General features: G+C 42.1%; 1 protein-coding gene across 1 annotated transcript in view; it reads left to right on the plus strand.

The window, feature by feature from the left end:
- The first annotated feature begins 2,171 nt into the window (after positions 1–2,171).
- The window catches only part of SLC44A1 (solute carrier family 44 member 1), a 71,503-nt gene continuing 57,573 nt past the window's right edge, over positions 2,172–16,101 (plus strand). The window contains exon 1 of the mRNA XM_058823664.1: positions 2,172–2,386. Coding sequence (XP_058679647.1) covers positions 2,360–2,386 — 27 coding nt within the window. The 5' untranslated portion in view covers positions 2,172–2,359. The remainder of the gene's footprint in view (positions 2,387–16,101) is intronic.

Raw genomic sequence — 16,101 nt, forward strand, 5'->3', positions numbered from 1 at the left:
AAAATCAAAATGAAGGAACAGAGATTCTGATGGCTCCAAAATTACACAAGAATTGGCTACAAATTTTTGTTATTAATTACTGTGTCAGTCACAAAATAATCATTCCTGCTAGAGAGTGTTCCTGCAAAACACTTCTTTCATAGCCACATCTTTGAACACCAGATAAATATCTGGATAGAATGAGGTGGAACAATGAAAATAATAGCAATATACATGCAAAAAGGTAAGACACTATTTTAACCAGATACTACAAAATCAGAAAATTGTGATGTTACTGATAATAATAATACCAACCCTGGAGGTATTTAAAGGATATGAAGATGTGGCATTAAGGGACACAGTTTAGCAGTGGACTTGGCAGTGCCAGGTTGTGGTTGGACTCAATGATCTTAGAGGTCTTTTCCAACGAAAATGATTCCATGATTCTACTTGCGATTAAACTGACAAGAGCTAAAAAAACCCCAGTGTGATTCACAACTCACCCACATGTCAGTTTCTCAGTTTTCTTGGAAGCCTAACAAAACTCCTTTACTAGTCACAAGGTCTCTTTTGCCTCATTCTGCCTGTAAAAGGATCATTTTATATTTAAGTCATTGCAACACTATTTCTAATCATGGATATTCTACTATATTGATAGAATAGTAGATAATTCTGCTACTGAGTTAAGATTCAGCAAAAAACCCCAAACTTTATGCAGAGTATTGCTTCCTATGTTCAGGTTGTGCTCAAACACAACTGCTGGACCAGTAAACATACCTTAAAAGGGACTGAGGTTAGCCAATGTGACACTCAACTACAAGAAGGACAGGATGGAGGATCTGGGAAACTACAGGTCATGTCAGCATGACCTCAGTGCCCAGGAAGATTGTGGAACAGACCATGAGTTCTGGACATTCTTGATCACAGAATGTGCAGGACAATCAGGCAGTCAGGCCCAGCCAGCACGGGGTTAGGAAAGTCAGATCCTCATTGAGCAATATGATCTCCTTCTTCATTGACAAAGTGATCTCCTTAGTGCACAAGGGAAAGGCTGTGGGTGTTGTCTATCTGGACCAGAGCAAAGCCTTTGACTCTCTCTCCCATAGTATTCTCCTAGGGAACCCGGCTGCTCATGGCTTGGATGTGTGTGTTGTTTGCTGGATAAAAAATTGTCTGGAAGGCTGAGCCCCAAAAGTGGTGGTGAATGATGCCACATTCAGTTGGCAACAGGTCACTGGCCTCCCTGGGCTCAGTACTGGGGCCTATGTAATATATTATATATCAATATACATGGACGAGGGGATCAAGTGCCCCTTCAGTCACTCTGCAGATGATACCAAATTGTGTGGGAATACTGACACGCTGAGGGTAGGCTGGTTCTGCAGAAGGATCTGGACATGCTGGATTGGTGGTCCAAGGCCAATGGTAAGAGCTTCATCAAGGTGCCAGCTCCTGCCCTTGGATCACAATATTCCCAGGCAGGGCCACTGGCTGGGGTAAAAGTGGCTGAAAGCTGCATGGTGGAAGAGGGTCAAGAAATGTTGAACATGAACAGGGCCTGAACATGATACAGCAGCATACCCAGGTGGACGTGAAGGCCAATGGTATCCTGGCCTGTATCAGCAATGGTGTGGCCAGCAGGATCCTCGTACTTGGCACTGGTGAGGCTACACCTCACTTCCTGTGTCCAGCTCCAGGCCCTGCAGGACACTAGGACACTGACACTGAGGTGCTGGAATGTGTCCAGAGAAGGGCACTGGAGAATCACTATCCTTCGAAGCGTTAAAAGAAGTGCAGAAATGGCGCTTAATTCTACCACAGATTCTTGCCTGCAAATGCGTATGTACTACCAGCCCATACGATCAGGTCTTTTTTTCCTCTCAGCGGGCGGGCTCTCAGAGTCTTGGGCAGCCACACTGATCAGAGCTTGGTTTCCACACGCAGCTCTCCCCAGCGCGGCGCGCACCTTGCCCCGAGGCGAGTGGTGAGCGAAAGACGAGCCCTGAGCTCGGTCAGCTCCTCAGCAGCAGCACCCCGCCGCCATCACCACACCGGAAGCGGCGGCGGGGCGGGGGCGGGGCCGCCGGCCGGGCAGGGACCCCCGCGCCGCAGTGCTCTGGCCCCGCCCCCACCAGGCCCCGCCCCCACCAGGCCCCGCCTTCCCCGCGCGTCTGCTGGGGGGAGGAGGATGAGGGGGCGCCGCGGCGGCGTTTGTGGTGCAGCCGCGCTCGTCTGACCGGGCCCCGCGGTCCCCGCCGCTTCCTCCGTGCCGCCCTCCGTCCCCCCCGCGCCGCGCCGCGCCGCGCCGCTGCCCGGGGCGGGGGAGTCGCGGAGAGTGGATGCCTAGCAGGCACCCACGAGGCAGAGACCAGCGGACGCCATGGGCTGCTGCAGCTCTGCCGCGCAGGTGAGTGGCCCGTGTCCCCCTCCCTTCTTCGACCCCACCGCCCTCCGCTGCGGGGCACTGGCACACCTGCCCCTGGCCGCGCTGCCCGCCCCGCGGCTGTGCCTCCCCCTGGCTCCGGGTCTGCCCACGTCGCTGTCCTGTGGCTGCGCAGCCGCTTGTCCCCTCCGCAGCCGCGCTCTCTGGCGGCCGTGCATCCCCTTGTGCCCCTCTCAGCCCCGCTTGCCTCATGCCAAGCACCCCTTAGCTGCCTCCCACCACGGAGCCCCGCTTTCCTGTGGCAGTGCATCCCCCTCGCTACACCTGTAGCGCCGTTCTCCCGTGGCTGCGCACTCTCCTGCGTCCCAGTCTGTAACCACACTCTGTCGTGGCTGGGAACCCATTGCTTTCCCTCCCCACTTCACGCTCCTCCACCAACACCTCTGCCCTCCCGTGACTGCGACCACCTTGCTTTCGCCTCTCGTAGCCTTGCTGTTTCGTGGCTGGGTACCTCCCCCATACATCCACTCGCCCAAAGCCTTGGTGCACATGAACTGTGCACCTTTTTGCTCCCTCTGTAGCTGTGCTTTTCCCGCTCATGGCTGTTCACCCCCCACCATAGCCTTGCTCCTTACCATGCTACGCACTTCCACCCTCTGCGTACTGTTCTGTGTGCTCCTTCTCCTGTGGGTAATTTTCACCTTGCCCCTTCTTCCCCAGCCTTTCTTTGGCCTTGCAATCTGTGGCATTCCATGCTCCACTTCCCTGCCATGGCTGCAGCTGCAGACCTCCCAGTTCTCACCTGCCATCCTTGTAGTGCCTTGCACCACTTTGCTGTGATCCCCACCCCAGCTCCCCCCGACCTCAGTACCTCTCCCTAGATAGCCCTGCATGCCCTGTCCTTCCCTGCAGCATGTTCTTTGAGGTCCGTACTACCTCACCCGACAGAGAGAAGCTATTCCGTGGGAGAAAAGTCATCAGGCCCAGGGCAGCCCTCAAGTCCGCTGCCTCTGGAAAGGGAGGCAGTCCTAATCCCAGCCTCCTTCCTCACTCTATGGCCAATGCTTCAGGTGCCTCCCTACATCCATTTCCCTGTGTTTGATTGGTCCCGTGCACATCTCTTGTTTCCGAGGTCGGTTTTTCTTTCTTCCCCCTCCCCCTTCTCTCTGTTTTGCCCGTACTGACTCCTTTTTTCCCCCCCCAGAGTGGTGCTGCCGGGCAAGGCACAATCGGGAGCTCCACCCAATGCTCCAGTTTGCGGCTCTGCTTCCCATTTTAACTTTGCCTTTGAACAACACAGCCAAAGCTATGCTGGTTTTTTGCGTGGCTCTTTTCTGAAGGCTGTAGTACAAACGATCACGACTGATGCCTTGGCTGTGCTTTGCTCGCTTGTAAATGTTAGTTTCCTTTGGCTGTATCACTTGCAGTGGCTGAATCGTGCTTCCAGCAGACTGCTTATGTGAGAAAGTCCGTTTCTGCTGTCCCAGATGACTCATCACAGAGATGAGTTTTTGTAGCTTATCCGTTCAGGCATACTTTTATTTTTATATAAGAGCTCTGCCCTTCCAATGCAGAACACTGCCGAGAGCTGTCCAGTTGCAATAGGAAACATCCTTTCTGTATAGCAAATATGCTGCAAAGAGGAAGGCAGTCAGCCTTAATGGTGCATGAACAAATGGTTTGAATTAAGAGACTAACATATATGCTAAATGTTAGGGGCAGATTTTGAAATTGTTCAGTCACTGCAGTAGACTGCCAGAGGATGTTGTGAAGTCTGTATTGCTTGAGGTTTGCTAAAAAAAAACCAAAGCATGTTAGATAAACATCCGTCAGAAGTGGCATAAGGAAAGCTGATACAGACTTGGAGCACTGAGAGCGAAGTTGATGTTTTGAAGTAATGTTTTCAAGTCTTTTCCAACCTTATTTTCTGTGATTTCTATGCAAGTGGCTTTTTTTGGAGTGCTTTCTAGGCCCTTTCTAGCTCTTCTGTATGAATTTGAATTGCGGTTCACCGTTCTTTTCTTAAAGGAAAATGCAGCCGTATTTGTGGGTAATGTTAGAGGTGAATTGGTCTGCATATCTAGCCTGTTTATAGCTTTCAGCTGACTGATTTTAGGTTTTAATTAAATTTCTGCTGTGTTCTGCTGCTAGGTTGTATGATGTTCAGAGTAAACTTTTCATTTGCCTTCCTTATGTATGGCAAGATACAGTACAACAATTGATCATTGTACCCCATATACATATGAGGGAAGTATAAAGAATGACAGTTTATTTAATTTCCTAACTGTAAGCAAAGGTGTGTCTCCTCAGGAAATCCAAATCAAAGACTAGCTGCTGACTATTTTATCAGCAGTTTTGTCTGGTATATGGATTACAGAAACCTTGCTGTATATCATACAGCACTACATTAGGTCCTAATGTCTGTCCTGTCATCCCTTTTATCATGAAAAAAAAGCTGTGCTCCTCATCTACCATGGTCTTTGCATTTCCTCCTCTTATATTTTTCCTGGGCAGGGGTCCATCAGACATTCCTTCACATTTCCTCACCTACTTTTTGCTTCTCCCTTTGTGATTTCATATTGGTCTTTGACATAATCTCTCCTCTTATCATGAACGCCTTCATTCCTTATGACTTTGTTTTTCAAGTAGATTTCTCATTAAGTTTATTTTTCAGCACTCTAGCCTTTTTGATTTTCATCTGCCAATCTTCGTTTCTGTTTCTGACAGAAATTATCACTTCTGTTTTGATTCTGCTTACCATCTTATCTGATTACTGCATCTCCAAGTCCCTTTCTCAAGACTACCACCTTTTATTTCATAATCAATTAGCCATTTTCCCCCCTATACATGTTTCCCCGTTCCTTTGCTTTGCCAGCTCTCTATCTTAGGTCTTTTTCTATGCCTCTTCCCCAGCAGAATCTAAAGGTTTCCAGAGAAAAACCGATTAGAATTGACATGTTTACCTTTATTCAGCACTATTGATTGCTACTTACAGAGATGTAGTCTCATGTTTGTTTTCTGCTTTTTCTGCCTTTTTAACTACCCAAAGCCCCATTCATTCAGTTTTTCTGTTTTAATTTCAAATTTCAGGTTTTTACATCCTGCTGCCATCTTCTTCCCTTCCTAATTTTGTTCTGAGTTGCTATTCTCCATCCTTAAACATAACAGCACTCCAGTCTATCTCCCTTCTTTTCCAAATTCCTGAACACAGCAATGTATGTTTGTTGTCACACACTCTTTCCCCTTCATATTAAATCAATTCCAGTCCAGATTCTGTATTATGCTGAAGTTGTCTTCAGTTTATATCTCTACAGGCTTCTTGTGCCCAAGGTGCAAGGATTCCACATCTTCCTCAACCTACTTGGTCTCTGTTGCTTTCAATAGCATATGTAATCCTCTAGCACATGATGTCTTATTCTCCCTGGATGTCTGCAGTGCCACAGAATTTTCTGAGTTGGAAGGAACCCACAAGTATCATTGAATCCAGCTCCTAAGTGAGCGATACAGCACTGCCTTCTACTCTCTGATTATCGTTTATTTGCCACTACTTCTGTCTCTGGTTGTCCCTCCAGCCTTTCTCCACTTTTTCTTCTTATTTTACCAAATTTATCAGCTGTATCTGTTGAGTCATGTTAAATTAAACTTGATGCAACCATACCGGACTTTCTTCCAGTTGAGCTAATCCTTCTGTTGCCCCACTGCTGTTTTGCCTGCTGAGGCAATTAGAACTGGAGTACTTCTTGTCAATTTCTTTCTTATTTTCACTTTGGTATTCCGTTGTTGCACAAAGTTCTTTCACTTCCCCTGGTGTAGCATCTTCTATGATCTCCGCTATTTCTTTATCTTCCCAACTAGAATTCTTGTTTACTTCTTATTCCTTTTCAGCGTTACCGGTTGTTTCTCCTTGGTGTTACCAGGATGTTGTCATCTTTTTTTCTTTAGGGGCTCGTGCAATCCTGTACTTATTTAGGATCACTAAGCTGTCATTTATTTGAGCTTGCTGTCTCTTTACTACCACCACCTTGAACCTTGAGCTTATAGAGGAAAGTTTGTGCAGCGTTGGCGACGTCTTAGTTGTCTTAAAGCACTCTTGTTTACCTGTTGTCAGTTATCATGAACAGATCTTCCTAAGATTTCTTTGAATTGCTTAGCCAAAGTGTACTATCCTATATAAGATTAAAACCTGTAAAGGAAGGGATGAATACTGAGGTGGGATTTCTGTCTCCTGTCTGGTATTGCTGTTACTTGTCAGTACCTTCGTGTTGTTTCAGCCCTCTTTTGGCCATATCTTTATGGCCATCACGAGGTGGGTGTTTTCACAAGAAGGGTGCTTCTGTCTGGATGCATCTCTTTTGTTATGGATCTGCTGTGCAACAAAGATTTAGTTTCTTCTTAACTTTTGATGGAAGTAACTCTAGTTTGAGTTTGTGGGGGTTTTTTTTTGCATGTTTGTGCTGTTTTGGAAATTATCTTCTCTGCCTAAATGTAGGGATCTTTTAAGCAAATAGTGCAGAAGTTCTGAGTTGTTAAAATGATTGCATTTCTTTCAAATCTTTAGTTTTACTGAGGAAGAAAAATGGAGTTGAGTGCTGGTATTCTCTTCCCTGGCTTTTCATTCTTCTCCTTTTGCAATGATATTTTCTTTTATGTCACAGCATCAATCCATTTTAAAACTGGATTTTAAGGAAGCAACTGTTGGAGTTCATCACTCTTCTGTTGCCACAACTGTTAGGCTGTGCTGTAAATCTGAACTAATCCACACAGGGGTTTTTTTTGTTTCTTTTTAAGCAAGAAAACTTATTTTACAGTATAACTCAAATTGCTCCACTTATGTAATTTATAGCACAGTTCTTTAAAGTTTGCCTTTCTTTATCTGAGAGGACAGAAATTCATAGATGGTGAAAGGGAATGAGGTGTGGGGAGAGACAGACCTTAAACTGCCATCTCATGGAAAAGTTGTAAGACAAAATCTCTTCTCCCTTGCTGCTGTTCTATCATGGTAGTAGCTGATAGTAGTTATAAGGTGTTTGCTTTGGCAACATGTTATAGGAAACAAGGCAATTTATTGGAGTCTTAGTATTTGTGTTACTATTAGAAAATACGGTGTGTGTTTAAAATAAACTTAGAGCTTTTTACGTTAGTGACTTTATCTACTATATGTGTGAGAGAAGCTTGAAATATTGCTGGAAACTGGAGGCATGACTGGGAAAAACAAAGCACATTGGTGGTTTTAGTGGTGACCTTGGTTTTTGAAAGACTGTAAGAACTTCCTGTTATAAGAGGAGATGAAGACAGATTATCCCTTAACTTTCCCTTGAGCATTTGCTATCAAAACAACATTTAATAAATCTGGGGTTCCTAATTTTTTGCAAAATTGAGCAGTTCTGATGGAATACTTCTTTCGACTATTATGGCCAATACAGATTACTAATTGTACATCAGCTACATATCTTTAGTGGTCAGAGGTTCTCACAGTCAAATGAGTTTGAGGGGCATCAAAACATGCCTGTTTCATTCTGGGCCATGGGTATTGTCATGGAAGAAGACCAGACAAATTATTGTGTTGATGAAGGGAAGCAGAATGAATTACGACTTCTTCTTCCAGGAGATAGAAAGCTTGATTTCTCTTTCAATATATTGACAGTAAATGAGTTTTCTGTTCTAGTATCTGGTAAGCAGATATGGTAAGAGGGATGAAGTGTACAAACAGGATCCAAGAACATGCTAATGATAAGGCATCTCATGGAATTTCTTCTTTATTTCTCATCTGTAAGCTCTGTTACTTTCCTGTGAAGCATGAGATGTCCTTTTATAAATGCTGTCACAAGCAACTGCACAACCTGTGCAGGTAATTCCTTTTGATCTTAACACAGAAATATTTCACCTACATAGATACTTGTGAGTACTCTATAAAATTCATTGAGTTTTTCCTACTGAGGAGTACCCTTCAATTGTTGTTTCCTTTACTTTGTCTCTCCCAGGGTGACTCGGAGGAGGAATGCACAGCTTTGCCAACTAGGGGCAGAGCTGGGGGTCCCGTCCTCATGAGAGCAGGGGGCATAACTGCGTCTTTCGCAACTTTTGAGTGGCTCCAGCCAGGGTCTTGGCCTTAGCTGAAGTCTTCTTGCTTAGGGTGAAGGGCAACAAAGGTTTTCAGCATCTCTGCAGGCTCGGTACTCTGTTCCTCAAGTCCAGACATCACTCTAATCTCTTAATTCTGTATTGGCTCATTGTTTTTGGGGTCTTTTCAGTAAGTTTGGTGGAGTAGCCTCCCATGGCTTGCTGGTCCTGACGTTAATTTTGCATTCTCTCTGATGCCCCCCACTATGTCTCTTCCCCTCACTGTCCTTACTCTGAAGGCAAGCTTTGGCAGTAACTGCATGTCTTTTCCGTATTTCGGCTGACTAGAATTTTTGTGCTTATGAACTTAGCTCTGTGATTTCTTCTGTGAAAAGTAGAACTTACAAACCAGTTTAACAGAAACTGTGTCTTTGATATTTTGTATCTTTCCCCTTCTGAAGCAGCCTTTAGAAAATTGTGTAAATTCTACGCTTATCTTCTAAAAATGGTTATGCAGTGTTGTCAGGCTACTTCTACCTGTTGACTAAACTGATTACTAATTTTTACCTTTGTTTTATGAAACTGTACTGAGAGCTTGGTTATAATTTTTAGAGAAAGAGTTTGTGTTGATGGTTAAGGTACTAATAAGGTTCTTTTAGGTCATTCTACCACTTTGACATTTCCCAGACTTATGCAGTAAATAAATGTCATTGTATTCATTGGCCTGCTTTTGCTAGGTCCCTTCTTTTTTTTCCTATGTTTTTTGGTTTCTTGTTTGTTTGTTTTGGGTTTTTTTGTTCTGCTCTTTTAAATCTTCTAGGTAAGCAATTTTCTAATGTGCAATAGAAGTGTATAATTGTATGTCAAGAGCATCTGTATGTATATTTAAGAAGAGAGAAGCGTCCACTTCATTTTGAAGTTCAGCTTTACAATCCAAAAGTTTAGTTTTCTCTGCTTTAATATTTCAACACCCAGTATACAATGCATTATAAGAATAGAAGATGATTGCTGGTATATTGGAAAGCTGGTGCCATACTGCATTTTTATATGCTGGTTTCTAGCAGCTGCTGTTTTTATCAGTAGTGTTGCTAGACTGTGGTGGAGAGCATGATTAGCAGAACATGTTGACTTGTATCTGATAATATATATTGTGCCTGCTCTTAATTAATGTAGTTAAAGCAGCTGTCTACAGCAGAAATGATCACTGGCCTTTTTGGTTTGATTTTGTTTTAAATTGAAACCACTCTTGCTGTTCTCCAGATATATTATTTGACTGAGGAAGAGACCTCTGAATGTTGTATGCAGATCTACAGAAACAAAGCAGGAAAACCATTTAAGTACTTTGTTCAAGTCATGGTAACTATGTCCTGCAAATGCTTTGTCAGACTTCCCATAGTTTGCAGTGGAAAACTGGAAAATTATTGCCTAGTTATAAGGAAGTATGCTTATGCAATAAGCTAAGGGCATGACATATTATTTCCTTTTCCATTCTCCTCCCACTTTTTCTTACATAAATCAGATAGAGCTTTCTTAGTATTAGTTCCTGTTAATCTAATATACTTTAAGTGTCCTCAAGCGCTGCCCTCTTATTATGTAATCCTGAGTGTTTTTCTTTCTTGTTATGCCAGAATTTTGAACCTGTAATTCAGGAGTTTGTGTTTAAGCAGCTTTGAATTTCACTTGGCAAATACATTTGAATATATTTTGGATGCATTTTGAGGGAATGTGTATAAAACTGCTATGAATGTCCCTGTAAGTGGCAACACTGTTAGTTCTCACAGCAGTGTCATGCAGACCATGAGCTCCTAATGAGCAGTGATTTACATGAAGACAGTGCAAAGAACAGGGGCAGTGTTTTTCATGGAATGTCCTCCACATCTCATGCGGAGACCAGTAACTGGAGAGTTCTGCCCTGGGATTCCTGGTGGATTTTTTGGATGCATCTCGATGTCCTGCGATACAGCTAACATTTGAAAGTAAAGTATGTTTTTAATTGCATGTTTTACTAGTCATAAGTTAGAAAGTAGATTGTAATTTACGATTTGTAGTCTGTAGAAGTAAAAAAAAATTGAAATTCTGTGAAACAGGTTGATAACCAGGTAGAAAATTCAAATGTAGTGCAGTAACTTGGTATGTGCAAAATGTCTTCAGAAGTGAAGAAATGTTTTGGTTTTGTGGTTTTGGGAGGGTGGGGTTGTAGGGTTTTTTGGGATGTTTTTGTGGTTTGTTTTGGTTTTGTTGCTTTAGGTGTTTATTATTGTTACTGGTTTGATTTTGTTTGCATGACTGATTTTTTTATTAATGATTAAGAACTGTGGAAGTACCAAAATTGCATTGAAATGGATATTTTAAGGCCCTGAAAAATATTACTGTGATATTTGTAAAATATCCTTATTTATTTATTGCTTATTCGAAATGTATACTTAATGTATAATGAAGAAACCACAGCTAAATACTTTTGAGGCTTAAAAACAAGGCTTTTGTCTGCAGATGGCCTGATCTCTAAACTTCAAAATTGCAGCAGGTGTGCTGATCATGTCAGCTTTGTTTAATCAGCTGTGTTATGTTTCAAGATAAATATTTAAGTTGTTGATTGAGGTGGAGGTATGTAATCAAGGAATTTTGAAGCCATGTTTAGTATGAATTGACTAAAGATGAATGGAAGATGATCTACAACACAATATATGCTACATTAAAGATTGAAGTTCTATGTATGAGTTTTCAGGGTAAACATCCTTATATTACACCATTAGTAATACTGTGATACCTTATGTGCTCTCAATTTTGTTTACCTTATGTTAAAAACGTATAAATACTATTGGTGCTATTAGCAAAATAGAAGATACAGAAGACATACTGAATTAATGGTATTCTTAATATCTGATAAGAAGCAAAGGATAAATTCATTACCTTTTGGTGGATAAAGCAGTAGTACACCATCAGAAAACTTCTCCTAGTATATTTTTGTGTTTCATACTTAAAATGGGCAGGTGCATCTTTTCAGTGGACAGGGCATTGGAGAACAGATGGTGGATTGTGAAGTTGTTAGGAAAATAAGAATGGGGGTGCCTAGATGTAAAACACAATAAAATAAAATATGGCTCTAGGTCCAAAGTGTGACTAGTGTCTGCTTTGCAGTAAATTGAAGAATACACTGGATTGTTGCTGCAGCACCGGATTTCTTCAGCCTGACCAGCTCCTGGCACCAACAGCGAGAGTGGGCCGCCCCCGGAAAGCTGTCGAATCCGGGGTGCTGCTGTAGGGCACAGCTGCTCTAGGGCACAGGTGGACTGCGCTGGGGATAGTACTGCACCGAGGGCAGGGACAAGGAACGGGGAGAGGGCTTCTCTATGTTTTCCACACCAGATTACACCCTGCAGGGTCTGGGACAGAAAGACACCGACTCAAACGTATTCATCAACTTATAAGTGGGGGGAGGTCCCAGGGGAGGATACAATCTTTAACCAACCAGGAGAAACTTGGGGTGGAACATAAGGCGGGGAACACAATGTTTAAACCAGTAGAGGACTACAGGGGAGGAGAACTTAAACAAACCAATGGGGTTTCGAATGATGTAAAATTGATAGGGAAGTTTCTAGAGAAAGCAGCAGGTTTGGGGAGGGATTGACATTCAATGGGAGGAGGATCAGGGTACAAAAGGGCAGGTCTTTGGGGAGATGGACAACTAGGGCAAAAACCAACAACACATGGGGAAAAGGAACAATCCATTAGTAATAAAATATGCTATAACAGTACTAAGTAGGAAGGATTCTAAAACTGACCGCTAGAGCTGCATTACAATCAAAACCACACACTGCAACAGTTTGTAGTGAGATTGAAGCAGAAATTCCACAAAAATGGAACTTTGGACTTCACTGTGAGTTGCATGTCCTATTATGGAGTCCCTTTTGGAATTACCCCAGGGTGTTTTGGCTTCTTTCTAGAGATGACTGGGACATGCTGCAGTAGTGTTACAGTGACAAGCTCTTTTGTCCTTTAAGCAGGGGACATTGCTTCAGTTGTTGAAGTCTCTGGCAACTCAAGATTCTGCCTCCCATGAGAATGCAACCATTAGCAAGCTCTTTGAGGTTGGTATGGTAGTCCTCTTCCCCAGAGGTAGATCTGGGCCAAGTCTACTAATAATTATTTTAGTGTGTTTATGCAGGTACTCTAATTGATACAATGTAGTTCATTCTTCCAGGGAGCTGGTATAGTTTAGTAGTGTAAAAGTTTGCACTTGCTGGTGTGTATTGCTGTTCTAGTAGTAGTGGAGGTATACCAATAATATGCTGTACAATAAACAAGTTTTATTGTGAACCTGAGAGATTGTCTGAACTCATGACAGAGTGCTGTAAGGTGCTGTTTAGTGCTTTGTCTGAACACCTTATAGGTCAGCTACAGGAAGTCTGTAGGGAATGGTGGACATTTTAACTGAGTCAGCTGTGTAAGTGTTCTTAGACTTCCTGATGGAGTAAGCTAAGGGTTTTCTGTAAAAATATAACATGGTTGGTAATGTCATGAACTGAAAATAGGCTTCATTCTTCAAGACTTTGTTCTGTACACTTAAATAGTAGACTCACCACATGAAAGTTTTATACTAGTTTAATTTTTATTTTTTTCGGAAGTGTACTTTGTGTGGATTTCAGTGTGTGCTTGGGGTCAGGACTTGTGGTTTCTTTCTCTTCACGCTCTAGGATTGAGGTCTGTTCAGAAGTGGAAGAAGTTTCATTAGGATAATATGCAGCTGCTGCTAGTTCTTTTAAAAGTTGCATAGTGTGGAAAAGTCTGCCATGTCTTGGACAGAAAAATGCCATATATGTTAGACCTCTTGCATTGGAAACAGTTTGGTAAACTAGTAAATTATGGCTCATCTTATTTGTAGGCGGAATGCTTCACAGTAAAGGTCAACATGTGATTAGTGCTGTTCTTTAGCTTGTAAAGATGTAAAATGGATAAAATACCATCTCCTTAAATGGCTGTTAGGAAACACCGATAAATGTTTCAAAAGCTCTTTTTCTTCTGTGTGGGTATGTTTCAAAAGCATTTGAAGGTGCAGGGTTAAACCTGGCTTGCAGGACAGCTTCTGAACTGGATGACTTCTTGGTCATCACCTTTTTAGTCTGGCTTGTCCATTTCCCAAGGAGCCATGCCCTTAAATGTCATTTGGTGGTATGCAGCAGTATTGCAAACGGACCGTCCAGTTTTGAAGAGTTGAACTTGCATCATAGGTGTAAAAACGTATATATTCTATACTCAAAATGCTACCAGAACAAACCAAATTCTAATTATATGATCAGTTGAATCACTGGTACCTCATCAGAACCAGTCTGCCTTCTAGGAAAGGTGCATGTTGCAGGACTTTGGCAGTTTCCACAAAATGTGCCCATTGAGAATCTCTTGATGAGAATCCTTTTCTGCCTCTAAACGCCATTTATTAATGCTGTTTGCACACTGTGGCTGTTTGTCTTCTATGAAGACAGTTAGCTACACAATAATTTCTGAACTCTAATTTAAATAAACAAGGAGCAGTTATGTCTATTTACTATTCTGTATTGAATTACTGTTGTATGTATTCTGAGTCAGGATGTTACATCAAGGTGATAAAACAACAGAGAATTTAAAGGAGATGTAGTTAGATTAATATGGTTCCTGGGATAGGGTTTTGTAACAAATTATCTCACCATCAGTGGAACTATTAAATGAAGTTGTGACTTTGTTCTTACAACCTTTGTGTTCATATACAAGTTGGAATACCCCTATAGTCTCCAGCTGCTAACTTACACTCACTAGCTAAAGTGGAGCCTGGGGTCTGACCTGCAACTCCTTTTCATCCAGTGGTTGTAACTCATTCCAGTTATTCACTAGGTTGTCCTTAATTCAGCCCACCTCCCTTACTAGCACCTGAATTTTCTTCTTCTTGAAACGTGTCATCTGACCACCACAAGACTTTTTCTTTCTGCTTCCTGTACCATCATGATGTTGCAGCATCATCAGTTGATAGCAGATTCCATCTTTATCTTATTCACATCTTTGCTACTTACCCACAGCTTGATTATCTCTATATGTAGTGCTGCAGATGTTCCCTAATAGGCCTCTCACTTTAGTCTCATCACTCCCAAATTTTACATTGCATGAGACATGTTGTGTTCAAAATAAATTCTCTGTAGCTCCCTGCATCTGTAGTCTCCTGTTAAAAGGCAGTGTTTTTTCATCTTTTTATGCTCTTATATGGGTTTCACTCTGGTTACGGCATATGAGTGCTTGTATGACTGCATCCAGTACTGCTATTACAGTTAACAGTGAAAGTGGTTTTGACTGTGCTGGTTCTGGCAATTCCTGTACAGAAGTATATTGCAGTGTGCAGAGGGGACCTACTCTTTGGTGCTGGAAAGGTGTATTTTGTAAGTGGCAGCAAGAAAGAAATCTGGAAGAGGGATTTCTGGTTTTGTTTTGGAGTGATTGGAAAATAGCCTCTTTTTATTTTGTATTTGCATGCAAGTACTTTTAGTCCTGAGAATGTGTAGCTCTGAATTCAGCTAGAAAAAAACAGTAGTTAATGTCCTGACATTCTTCCCACTTCCTCTTCTGCAAGAGAAGTCTTAATTGTAGACATCCAATTTTAAAGGTATGTAGTACTAAAACACAATTGTAAGATTGCGGCACCTGAGGGTTTTGATTTGGTTTTGAGTTTGCTAAGTCTTGTGCAAAATGGACAGATGTAAACTGCTGAACACAATTATTTGTGTTCTTGAGTAAGTAATTCATAAAATCAGCGCAGAAAAGCTGTTGTGAGCAGGAAATGTTCCCAACCTGGAAGTTTGTGTTGGACAGAAAGACTGATTTGCCATCCTTCCACTTGTGACTGATAGCGCTCCAGATTCTCTGCTTTTGTGACCCTACATGCTTTGTTAATGACGAGAATATCCTTAGAGAGCATAGTGTAAATTATGAAAGCTCTGTTTTAAGGGAAAACTTGAAATGAATCAAGGAATTTCCAATTTTTCTTTCTCTGGCTTTCTTGCATAAGCAAATATTGCAGGCTCCTAATCTGGAAGAAAAGCTAAGAGTATAAGTGCTGATTTAGGATTTCAGGCAAAGCATGTCTACTAAAATGTTATGGCGTTTCAGTCAATGGATACAATGGATACAAAGCATAGTTTACAGATTGCAGAACAAACAACATTTGTTAGACCTTATATTGACCATAGATTAACAATTTATGTTGCCAAAGCATGAAAATCAGTCTGAGTAAATGCCTAAGGGTGTAGAGTAGACAGGGAGCAGTCACTAGAGAGACACAGACACTAACATCAAAGACAAGGATAAAGGACTATGAAGCTATGGAACAGGATTCATTGGGAATTGAGAATACAATGAAGCAACTGGGAGGAAAACAGTACACAGATAATGGTGGCTAGCTTGGATTTTAGTGAGATCTGAGGACAAGAAAGATTGCACGGGCTACAGAAGAGAGGTGTTGTTTTAAACATATAAAATTTCATACCTTGTTACCACGCTAGGTAGTTAAATTTTAAGCTAGTGAGTATCTAGTACCTGTTGAGTTTCCTCCTGGGATACTTTTTGTTTAGAATACCTTCTGGTTTTTAATTTTTTTTTGTAGGCTCTTTTTTTGGGTGATTTTTTTTTTGTTTGTTTTTTGGGTTTTTTTAAATTTTGTT

This window comes from Ammospiza caudacuta, chromosome Z (genome assembly GCF_027887145.1).
Source record: "Ammospiza caudacuta isolate bAmmCau1 chromosome Z, bAmmCau1.pri, whole genome shotgun sequence".
Classification (NCBI taxonomy): domain Eukaryota; kingdom Metazoa; phylum Chordata; class Aves; order Passeriformes; family Passerellidae; genus Ammospiza; species Ammospiza caudacuta.